This window comes from Coccinella septempunctata, chromosome 2, assembly GCF_907165205.1.
Source record: "Coccinella septempunctata chromosome 2, icCocSept1.1, whole genome shotgun sequence".
Taxonomy (NCBI): domain Eukaryota; kingdom Metazoa; phylum Arthropoda; class Insecta; order Coleoptera; family Coccinellidae; genus Coccinella; species Coccinella septempunctata.
The window spans coordinates 26,338,224-26,351,055 of record NC_058190.1 but is presented as its reverse complement, the minus strand read 5'-3'; the positions used below and the strand labels follow the sequence as shown (position 1 = coordinate 26,351,055).

Sequence of the window (12,832 nt, the reverse complement as noted above, 5' to 3'; positions counted from 1 at the left end):
TTGGAGATTTATTACCAAAATTCAGTGGTAACTCACATGAACTCCAATCATTTATAGTGGAAATAGAAAATTACATCGCAAAATTCGGATTAACAGATAATGCCCGAATAAATCATTATTGTTTCGCCATGATAAAATCACGAATAATCGACGAAGCAAGAATAATTATAAATTCAGGACCAATTCCAAATAATTGGGTCGAACTGAAGCAAATTTCAATCGATAAATTTGGATTCAGAATTAATTTTGACGTATTACAGGATGAGTACCAAAATATGCGTAGAGCTTCCAAAGAACCTCTTTTAAATTTCCTAGAAAGAATAAAACAGACTAAACTGCAGTATGACTATCAATTACAAATGCAAGGTTTCAACAATAACGAACTTGTAATTTATAGAAACATTTCGGAAAAAATTGGTCAAAGAGTAATTTATAATAATGTTGATGAAAATGTAAGAAATCTATTGGAAAATAATGAAAGAAACTTTGATGATACCTGCAAAATGTTGGAAAATCGAGAGATAAAAAGACAGCAGTTAAGTTTCAGTCCTAATTTCAATTCTTACTTACAGAATGCTCATAAGAGTAAAGAAAAGATTAACTATACCTCTTATCATTCCATTCCAAACCCCAATTTTTCTAGACAAAATACACGCCCTCATATACGTCATCATCCGATTCAGAATTTCCCAAGTCAACCTATAAGTATACAGCCTGCTCAGAATTCAACGCAACCAAAATTCTTTAATAATGAACGAGTATTCGGTAAACTACCTAACGTTTTCAAACCTAACCCTCATTATAAACCTAATGATAAACCAGAACCGATGTCTATAAGAACAAGAATTTTGCCACAAAAGCGATCGAATGAATCATCAAGTATACGACAACCTATCAACCTAAAGAAAATTCTTTCAGAGCAAGGGCACCACCAAACTTTGTATCGAAAGAATTAGCTAATACAGAAGAACAAAATGAATTTTTTCTAAATGAACAAACAAATGAAAATTGCTATCTAGATTATGAATACGTTCATTCCAGTAATTCAGAAGAGAATCAATGTAGCGAAATAAAAGATGAAAATTTTCAGGAAACTGCTTATCAATCACACATGACCTAAATTTTAACGACGAAAGAATTGCAAGTCTTCCTTATATCAAGTTAGAAAATCCACCATGTAAGTTATTAATAGATTCCGGTAGTTCGATTTCTATTATAGATCCAATGATTGCATACAACTATTTTCCTGATTCGATTTATAAAGAAAATACATATTTCACAACAGCTACAGGTAAAGAATCGTGTAATACTAAAATGCTTTTTCCTATAAATATTTTCGGTTATGATACAACCTACCCATTTTTTGTCTATAAATTTCATCCCCAATACGATGGTGTGATAGGATATAATTTGATGAAAGACGTACAACTCAATTTAGATTCAAAAAACAGAATATTAACCAATGGAATTGTTTCCCACGAACTCCATTTACAACAAGTAAAACCGCGTGAAAATCTGCCTATAGACTCAAGTCATTTGAATGGAAACTTGAAAAATCAATTGACAAAAATTCTGTAAAGTAACAAATCCGTTTTACGGTTACCAGGACAACCTATAAATTTCACAAATAAAATCAAGCATAATATTCGAACTATTGATGATAATCCAGTGTATGTTAAACGATACAGATACCCCATACCATAAAGGTGTCAATAATAACGCGGATGCTCTTTCCAGGATTAAAATCGATGAATTTAATATTACCGAAAAAGAACAACAATTGTTATCAGATTTAGAATCAATAATGCCACAAATATCACATGAAGATCTTAACTTAGGAAAAGAAGATTTCGACGAATCAATTGCAATTAACCCAGATGAAAATTCAGATGCGGAAACGGTACATTCTAATGAAGAAGATCCAATTTTAGAAATTCCCTACACCGAACGAGCAATTAATGCATTCCAATACCAAATTATCATTAAAAGCGGCAATAACTTCAAGGTCACCAAAGTAAAATTACCTAATCAATCAAAATTTAGGCTAAATGTAACTATTTCAGAAGAAAGTCAATTCACGCAATTCCTAAAAGAATTCATAGTCCCCGATAAGACATATGGAATTTTCTTTCAAAATAAAAATATCGAAACATCATTTATTCAGTATTCACAAAAACTATTTAATTCAGGAAGTTTTAAGTTTAAAATTTCAAACACATTGCTGGAAGACATAGAAAACGATGAAGATCAAATGGAAAAAATCAAACTGTACCATGAAACCAAAACCACACATCGAGGTATTCAAGAAAATGTGGAAAGCCTCAAGAAAAAATTCTATTTTCCAAATATGTTATTGAAAGTCCAACGTTATGTTAACAGTTGTGACATCTGTCAACGTCAAAAATATGAACGCCAACCAAATAAACTGATCTTCAAACAAAATCCAATCGGTGAAAAGCCTTTCGAACACTTATACGCTGATTCGCAATCAACATTGCGAAAACACCCTGTCTAACATTGATCGATTCATTTTCAAGGCATGGACAGTGTTTCATTCTGAAAAGCAAAACGGCAGCAGAAATCGTAGAATGTTGTATTCGCTATTTCTCTGATCACGGAACTCCTAGGAAAATTACGACAGACAACGGAACGGAATTCAAGAATGCTTTATTCCAAGAATTCGCATCCATTCATAATATCGAAATTCACTACGTGACCAACTACAATACTACATCGAATTCCATTGTTGAGATATTTCACTCAATATTAATTGAACAAATCAGGGTCATTGAAGATAAAAATTTGAGTTTAAGAGAAAAATTGAATAGAGCACTTTTAAGTTACAATAATTCCACTCATTCTTCTCTAAAATATAGTCCCCTACAAATTATAAAATCAGATTTAAATTAGAGTCTTCCCGTTGAATACACCGAAAATGAAAAAGTTTTCAACTATATCGACCAATATTATTATTATTATTATTATTATCATTATAATTAGAGTTGAGGATAACCTATATAGGTTATCCTCATAGGCTCATGCTTGTGAATTCGGAAAAAAAAATTAGATTAAATTAAATTAACGAAATACTGTCCATATAAAAGAAAACTAAGTCCTCCACTGAAAATGAAACACGCACTTCTAACTGGTCACAAGTATCTACCGGAGCTCCATGCGTCCCATCTGTTTTTGAAGCTGTTGACACTAGGGGCGTTGACGACACTGTGGGGCAACATATTCCATACCCGAAATACCCTGTTGCTCAAGAAATTCTCTCTGCTTCTGGTGAAAAATCGTTCCCTACTCAGCTTGTATCCGTGTCCCCTTAGATTACCTCTGTTTAATGAAAATAGACCAGACATGTCAACACCGAAAAACCCCTTCAAAGCTCTAAACGTGGTCAGCATATCTCCCTTCATCCACCGGTGTGAACTTAGCAGCCACTTTCCAGCAGCCACTTCAGATCTAGCGGCCGTTTGACCAGTGGCGTCGGGTACTTTTTTTTTCGCGTACTGTGCTTACTGAAATCGGTATTAGGTCTCGGAGATGAATGAATTCTTTCAAACCCAGTGTGTTTATTCATTACAAGATGATAAATACTATTTGAAAGATTTTTTATTCCAAGAATGTTGAAGTGTCAGTACCAGCCTTAAAATGGATATACGAAATAAAATCGAAATAGGTCTAAAAAATGAATAAAGGGTTCGAAATTCGGTGTATGTATTTATAAACTCTCAAAGAACGATATTCCAAGAGCTTTTTCATTTGCAGGACTTGGAAGGGTGAATTTCACCCCCTCTCCTCAGAGTCCACAGAATAAATCGAAAATAGGTCTTAAAAATTAATAAAGGGTTTGAAATTCGGTGTATGTATTTATGAACCCTCAAGGAACCATATTCCAGGAGCTTTTTCATTTGCAGGACTTGGAAGGGTGAATTTCACCCCTATTTCTAATAATAAAAAAAAAATTGAAAATAGGTCTCGAAAATAGATAAAGGGTTTGAAATTCGGTGTATGTATTTATAAACCCTCAAGGAACCATATTCCAAGAGCTTTTTCATTTGCAGGACTTGGAAGGGTGAATTTCACCCCCTCTTCTCAGAGTCCACAGAATAAATCGAAAATAGGTCTGAAAAATGAATAAAGGGTTTGAAATTCGGTGTAAGTATTTATAAACCCACAACGAACGATATTCCAAGAGCTCTTTCATTTGCAGGACTTGGAAGGGTGAATTTCACCCCCTCTTGTCAGAGTCCACAGAATAAATCGAAAATAGGTCTGAAAAATGAATAAAGGGTTTGAAATTCGGTGTATGTATTTATAAACCCACAACGAACGATATTCCAAGAGCTTTTTTATTTGCAGGACTTGGAAGGGTGAATTTCACCCCTATTTCTAATAATGAAAACATCGAAAATAGGTCTTAAAAATGAATAAAGGGTTTGAAATTCGGTGTATGTATTTATAAACCCACAACGAACGATATTCCAAGAGCTTTTTCATTTGCAGGACTTGGAAGGGTGAATTTCACCCCCTCTTGTCAGAGTCCACATAATAAATCGAAAATAGGTCTTAAAAATGAATAAAGGGTTTGAAATTCGGTGTATGTATTTATGAACCCTCAAGGAACCATATTCCAAGAGCTTTTTCATTTGCAGGACTTGGAAGGGTGAATTTCACCCCTATTTCTAATAATAAAAAAAAACATTGAAAATAGGTCTCAAAAATGAATAAAGGGTTTGAAATTCGGTGTATGTATTTATAAACCCTCAAGGAACCATATTCCAAGAGCTTTTTCATTTGCAGGACTTGGAAGGGTGAATTTCACCCCCTCTTCTCAGAGTCCACAGAATAAATCGAAAATAGGTCTGAAAAATGAATAAAGGGTTTGAAATTTGGTGTATGTATTTATAAATCCACAACGAACGATATTCCAAGAGCTTTTTCATTTGCAGGACTTGGAAGGGTGAATTTCACCCCTATTTCTAATAATGAAAAAAACATCGAAAATAGGTCTTAAAAATGAATAAAGGGTTTGAAATTCGGTGTATGTATTTATGAACCCTCAAGGAACCATATTCCAAGAGCTTTTTCATTTGCAGGACTTGGAAGGGTGAATTTCACCCCTATTTCTAATAATAAAAAAAAAACATTGAAAATAGGTCTCAAAAATGAATAAAGGGTTTGAAATTCGGTGTATGTATGTATCTATAAACTCTAAAGGAACGATATTGCAAGAGCTTTTTCATTTGCAGGACTTGGAAGGGTGAATTTCACCCCCTCTCCTCAGAGTCCACAGAATAAATCGAAAATAGGTCTTAAAAATGAATAAAGGGTTTGAAATTCGGTGTATGTATTTATAAACATAATTATTCATTTTTCAGACCTATTTTCGATTTATTCTGTGGACTCTGAGGAGAGGGGGTGAAATTCACCCTTCCAAGTCCTGCAAATGAAAAAGCTCTTGGAATATCGTTCGTTGTGGGTTTATAAATACATACACCGAATTTCAAACCCTTTATTCATTTTTCAGACCTATTTTCGATTTATTCTGTGGACTCTGAGAAGAGGGGGTGAAATTCACCCTTCCAAGTCCTGCAAATGAAAAAGCTCTTGGAATATGGTTCCTTGAGGGTTCATAAATACATAAACCGAATATCAAACCCTTTATTCATTTTTAAGACCTATTTTCGGTTCATTCTGTGGACTCTGAGGAGAGGGGGTGAAATTCACCCTTCCAAGTCCTGCAAATGAAAAAGCTCTTGGAGTATCGTTCGTTGAGGGTTTATAAATACATACACCGAATTTCAAACCCTTTATTCATTTTTAAGACCTATTTTCGATTTATTCTGTGGACTCTGAGGAGAGGGGGTGAAATTCACCCTTCCAAGTCCTGCAAATGAAAAAGCTCTTGGAATATCGTTCGTTGAGGGTTTATAAATACATACACCGAATTTCAAACCCTTTATTCATTTTTAAGACCTATTCGATATCATGTCGTCATTCGATATCATGTCGTCGATCAAGAAAGGTGTCAGCGAGTCTCTGCAGATATCGATTCCTGAATGCGGTATCTGTAAGCGATCTATAGCTAAAAATATTGTGAAGTGCAAAATCTGTACTAAAGTTTATCACCCTGGTTGTGCCAACAGAATTAAAAGATGTTGCGACGAAGTCATAGCAAATCAAAGTGAATCCAGTACCTGTGACGTATCCCCAATGTCGGATACAATTGGTAGGTGTATTACGAATGAATCTACGCATCAAGAACTTCTACTCAAGATAATTATGGAATTGGAAGCAGAGAAATCATTATTGATTGAGAACAATTGTTTACTCAAATTCAAAATTTCTTCCCTCGAATCTATTGTTATCGATAAGAACAATGAAATCGAACACCTTAAGAAAGAAATCAACACGATTTCATCTGGTAACAATGCAGATAATGAAGTACCTACATATATTCCACCTTTGAGTACGGGAGACAAGAGCGTAATTAGTAGATCCAAATTGAATTCGGCCAACTCCAAAACTTCAAATTCGAGAACCTTTTTGAATACCCTAACCGATTCATCCCATGGTAATTTACAACGAGTTTCTGATGCGAATACCTATTCTGATGTTGTTAAAATTAATAATGTACCGAACTCGCAGAGTTCAGAGAGTAGGGGAGATGACTGGAAGCTTGTTTCTCGTCGGAAGTTTACTAAGCGAAACCGTTCTCTGGTTATCGGTAGTGGATCTGGTGATTCTTCTGTGGAAGGCATAGAAAAATTTAAGGCTCTCCATGTTTCTAATCTGAAACCGGAAACCACGGCTGAAGATCTTCAAAAGTTCCTAAAAGGTAATTTCTCAGAAGTAAAATGTGAGAAACTCAAGTCTAAATTTCCGGATAGCTACTCCTCGTTCAAAGTTCTCATTCCAAGCTCAGAGTATGAGAAAGCACTCGATGGTTCGAATTGGCCAAACAAGGCTAGTATAAATCGATTTTTTCAACCAAGGAAAGCCTATCGTCCAACGGACCGAATGGTACAGAAAAACTTGCTGTCCCCACACGAATTAGAGAAGAACTAGCGATATCTCAAATCAACGTTCAGTGTCTGTCCAATAAACTGGATATTCTTGAGGTTCTCTTCAAGGAAAAGGAGCCGGACATTGTCAGTATTGCTGAGCATTGGTGTGTTCCTGAAAGTGTTGGAACAATGATCATTCCCGGATATGTTCAAGCTGACTCATATTGCCGTCCCAACAGGTTACATGGAGGATCGTTGATCTATGTAAAAGAGAATATACCTACAAAGTCATTATCCGTGTCAAGATACTCTGAAGAAATGGTGTTCGAAGTATGTGGAACTATAGTAGAGACTAAAAAGTGTAGATATGTTATTCTTAGTATATATCGACCTTGTGCAGGAAATTTTGAATCTTTCATCAAGCATTTTTCGTACACACTTGATCACATTTCAAAATCAGGTGACATATTACTTGTTTGCGGAGATCTGAATGTAGATTTTTTGGATGAGGAATGTCCAAATCGTATTTTATTTTTAGATTTACTTCAATGTTATAACCTATATATCTCATCGGATGCTCCCACTAGAGTTTTTAAAAATGTTACTGGCCACACATCCATTTCTAAGATTGATTACATCTTGACCAGTGTGGATTCTCCTAAATCTGCTGAGGTTTATGAGGCTCACATCAGCGACCATAGAGTTCTGTCACTCAAGTTACCGATGACTTTCATGCCTAAAAATTCTATCTCAAACAAATTGGTCAGGGATCTGAGCCCGCAAAATCTCGACAATTTAAATCATTTTATCAAAAATTGTGATTTTCGTCATGTTTATTCTTCGCTTGATGTGGATGTATGCTTTGGTGTATTCATGTCACTTATTGAGGATGGTTTCCAGAGATTTTGCCCATCAATTGAATGTTCATATCGTGCTTATTATGACAAATTATGGATCACTCCTGCTGTACACTTGGCAAAACGTAATTTGAATAATCTTTATTGGCTGTATACTCAAATGAAATGTCAAGCCAATTATGAAAATTATAGGAAAGCCAAATCCTCATACAAGTCACTAATCAGGAAAACAAAATTCAGATATTATAGTAACCTTCTTGAAACTTCTGACAACCGAAACAAAACAGTGTGGAGTATCGTGAATTCCCACACTGGCCGGACAATGAAAACCTGTAAACCTATTGAGTTGATTATTGATGGAACAACTCATGCTGACCCTGAAGATCTGGCGGTTATTTTTGCTGAGTTTTTTTCCTCAGTTACTGAGAATGCCCTGCGCGAATATTATCGCTCTAGCTTGTCCAGTGCTTGCACAACCTCATCAATCCTGAACTTTAACTTCTTCTTTCAACCAATTCTGGATCATGAGGTGATTGATGTGATTAATAATTTAAAAAATAGCAAGTGTTCTGGAATAGATAATATTTCTGCGCGTGTACTGAAGAAGATAGGAACTGAAATCGCACCCCATTTCGCCCATATAATGAATCTGTCAATAAGCTCAGGCGTATTTCCCAATCTTTTGAAGAAAGCCATAGTTTTGCCCATTTACAAAAAAAATGATGTACATGATATTGCTAATTACCGACCAATCTCCATCCTTAGCGTCTTCTCGAAGGTTTTTGAGAGAATTGTTTTCAGTCGAATGATGAACTATTTAGACAAATACAATATATTGGACACCGCCCAACACGGCTTCAGATCAGGTCGCTCGACTCACACGGCAGCTTTATCTTTCGTCGAGTTTGTACATGGTTGCCTCGACAAAGACTTATTCGTAGCCGGACTTTTTTTTGATTTATCAAGGGCTTTCGATAGCCTCTCCGTCGAGTTCATCATTGATAAATGTTATAACATTGGTTTCAGAGGCATATTTCTAACATGGCTTCGAAGTTATCTAGTAAGTAGAATCATACTTGTCAAGGTTAATGAATCTTTTTCGCAAGAAGAGAATATTAATCTAGGTGTACCACAGGGGTCCGTACTCGGACCACTTCTTTTTTTGTTATTTATTAATGATTTACCTGTAAATTTGAAGAACATGCTATTTTTGTTATCAGGTCATACAGATTTCAATTTATTCCTGAACATTTTAAGATTGGTCTTGTTTGCTGATGATACCTCAGTTGTGATCAGTGCCAAGACGTTCGAAGAATTACAGACATTATGTCAACTCTTGCTGCAGTGTTTTGTAGACTGGTGCCGTAAAAATAATATAATAATTAATATCAGCAAAACTGAATGCATCCACTTCCAAAATAGAACTGATGGTCTCAATAAATTAACTTTACGGTTTTCGGATTATGCTCGGGATTATGTTATAGAAGCTAAAGAAAGTGCAAGATTTTTGGGAATCTATCTTGATCAGAACTTGAAGTGGTGCTCGCATGTACATTCTGTTTGCAAAAAGCTGAATAGCTCCTTTTATGCTATGAGTAGAGTTAGAAACTTAATTCCCCTACAGTCTTTGATGAATGTATACTACAGCCTTGTGTACAGTCACATTTCTTACAATATAATGTTATGGGGCAATTCATCTGATGTTTGTAGAGTGTTTATAGCCCAAAAACGGATTCTGCGCATGATGTTCAACATTCCACCTCGAACTTCATGCAGACCTTACTTTAAGGATAACAATATTTTGACTGTTGCATCTATATTCATCTTCCGGTGTCTTTTGTATGCGAAAGAAAATGAAAATCATATCACAAAACTCACAACATTTCATAGTTATAACACCAGAAATTTTAGAATTATGTCTTTACCCAAGCACAGAACTGTGCTAAGTTTGAAATGTCACCCTTGTATATGAGTATGAAGCTTTTTAATCACCTTCCAAGTGGTGTACAGTCGCTTAGTCTCAAGGAATTTAGGAAAGCAATTAAAGATACACTTTATGTAAAATGTTATTACACTGTCGGTGAATACTTTTCCGACAGATTGTAAATGTTCAATCATTATATATTTTGACTTGTCCTATGCATGTATAATGTCTTACAGGATGAATAAATTTATTATTATTATTATTATTATTATTATTATTTTCGATTCATTCTGTGGACTCTGAGGAGAGGGGGTGAAATTCACCCTTCCAAGTCCTGCAAATGAAAAAGCTCTTGGAATATCGTTCGTTGTGGGTTTATAAATACATACACCGAATTTCAAACCCTTTATTCATTTTTCAGACCTATTTTCGATTTATTCTGTGGACTCTGGGAAGAGGGGGTGAAATTCACCCTTCCAAGTCCTGCAAATGAAAAAGCTCTTGGAATATCGTTCGTTGAGGGTTTATAAATACATACACCGAATTTCAAACCCTTTATTCATTTTTCAGACCTATTTTCGATTTATTCTGTGGACTCTGAGAAGAGGGGGTGAAATTCACCCTTCCAAGTCCTGCAAATGAAAAAGCTCTTGGAATATCGTTCGTTGAGGGTTTATAAATGCATACACCGAATTTCAAACCCTTTATTCATTTTTAAGACCTATTTTCGATTCATTCTGTGGACTCTGAGGAGAGGGGGTGAAATTCACCCTTCCAAGTCCTGCAAATGAAAAAGCTCTTGGAATATCGTTCGTTGTGGGTTTATAAATACATACACCGAATTTCAAACCCTTTATTCATTTTTCAGACCTATTTTCGATTTATTCTGTGGACTCTGAGGAGAGGGGGTGAAATTCACCCTTCCAAGTCCTGCAAATGAAAAAGCTCTTGGAATATCGTTCTTTGAGAGTTTATAAATACATACACCGAATTTCAAACCCTTTATTCATTTTTTAGACCTATTTTCGATTTTATTTCGAATATCTATTTTAAGGCTGGTACTGACACTTCAACATTCTTGGAATAAAAAATCTTTCAAATAGTATTTATCATCTTGTAATGAATAAACACACTGGGTTTGAAAGAATTCATTCATCTCCGAGACCTAATACCGATTTCAGTAAGCACAGTACGCGAAAAAAAAAGTACCCGACGCCACTGGTCAAACGGCCGCTAGATCTGAAGTGGCTGCTGGAAAGTGGTTGCTAAGTTCACACCGGTCCCTCATCCTGCGACTTGAGAAAGTTTCCAATCCCATCATGGCGAGCCGAGTTTGGTAGTCAGGTCTTATGATACCGAATGGGATTCGAGTTGCTCTCCGTTGCACCTGCTCCAGCAGATCTGCATCTTGAACAAATATGGGATGCCATACTGGACCGGCGAATTCCAATATGGGGCGTATATACGTCTTGTAGAGCGATGTTAATGTTTGAAAATGGCAACGGTTGAAACATTTCTGAATGAGGTACAGAGACTTCTTAGCCTTATTCGTCACCCGCACTATATGCGATCTCCACATCAAGTCAGCATCAATTGAAACTCCCAAATCAACATGTGATGTGCAAGATTCAATCGGATTTCCGTCCAGATAGTATATCATTTTGGGGTTGTTACTACCCAGATGCAGGACACGGCACTTAGAAAAATTCAGAGGCAACAGCCATTCCTCCGTCCACCTCTGAATGATATTACAGTCTTCCTGAAGGGTATCACGATTAGTATTGGGGTAGTTATAAAATTTCACATCATCAGCATAGAATGCACTCTTAGATGATATCAAACGAGGTAGATCACATACATAAACTAGAAAGAGCAGTGGCCCCAGGACGGAACCCTGAGGAACTCCACTACTCACAGATCTGAAGGAAGATCTCCCTGAACCGACTTTAACCGAATATGTGCGATCCGAAAGAAATGCATGGATCCACCGCAAAAGCACGCCTCGGATTCCATAATGTTCCAACTTATGAAGTAGTCGTCTGATTGGCACCCTATCAAACGCACACGAGAAATCTAAGTAAATTACATCGACGGGAGTTTTACTATCTAAAGCTGCAGTCCACGAATCAACGCTACTCCAAAGATTCGTCAGAACAGATCTGCCAGGTACAAAACCATGCTGTTCGGGCGGTATCACTGAAGTGTCCAACAGAAACTTTTCCAGTTCCGATGTAATCATTCTCTCTAAAATCTTGAGTACAGCAGATGTTAAGCTAATGGGTCTGTAGTTTTTAGGACTGTACTTATCGCCTTTTTTGAAAATCGGGGTGACGGAGGACTGCGTCCATGCTTTCGGCAATATACCAGCTGACAGGGAACGCTCGTAGATCGTGGTCAATGGTGATGCTATCGCAGATGCACAACGTTTCAGGAATGTCGTAGTGATGCCATCGAGTCCAGGGGCCTTTCCCTCAGTAAGACTTTTAAGGTGTTCAAGAACGAGTTCTTCGGTTACATTTATATTATTTATGCAAGCGTGATTCCTGGGCTCGCTTATCTGAAACATGGGGGTATCAGGTTCGGTGGAAAACATCTTTTGAAAGGTGTCCGCAAAAGTTTCTGCGATCATTTTATGGTCGGACAACAAGGTATCATCATCATTACGTAATACCGGAAGACTAACAGATGAATTTACATAACTTCGTACATATTTGAAAAATTTCTTTTTACTTTTGGATTGCACCAATCTTTGTTCAAATGATTTCTTTGCATCTCGAATCGCCTCAGACAGTTGGTTGGAGTAGTCTCGGTGGTTCCGGAAATCTTGAGACGATCTGCTACGTCTAAAACGTTACCACAATTTTCGTTTAAGTCGACCCACTTTCAGAATCCTATCGTTGATCCAAGGTTTACTTGGATTATGTGTCACCACCCTCTCACATGTACAATCCGCTATCACCTCCTGAATCCTCGCTTTTTTTTTTTTTTTTTTTTTTTTTTTTTTTTTTTTTTTATAGCAGGGGGAATCTGCGACTGTG

General features: G+C 36.3%; 1 protein-coding gene across 1 annotated transcript; it reads right to left on the bottom strand.

Moving 5' to 3' along the window:
- Positions 1-3,040: 3,040 nt before the first annotated feature.
- Positions 3,041-11,392, bottom strand: LOC123307424. The gene is made up of 2 exons (XM_044889723.1): positions 11,077-11,392; positions 3,041-3,413 (listed from the first exon to the last, which is right to left on the bottom strand). Exons 1-2 carry the CDS (start codon positions 11,371-11,373, stop codon positions 3,150-3,152), a joined length of 561 nt encoding a protein of 186 aa, XP_044745658.1. The 5' UTR covers positions 11,374-11,392; the 3' UTR covers positions 3,041-3,149.
- Between the last annotated feature and the right edge of the window lie 1,440 nt (positions 11,393-12,832).

What these genes read in the sequence shown, in the direction of transcription:
- LOC123307424 (XM_044889723.1), bottom strand. Translation starts at nt 11,373, where the DNA reads ATGTGGAGATCGCATATAGTGCGGGTGACGAATAAGGCTAAGAAGTCT. An exon ending in TCTCAAGTCGCAGGATGAGG is followed by an intron (nt 3,414 to 11,076) that starts GACCGGTGTGAA and finishes CGGTGGATGAAG; the next exon opens with GGAGATATGCTGACCACGTT.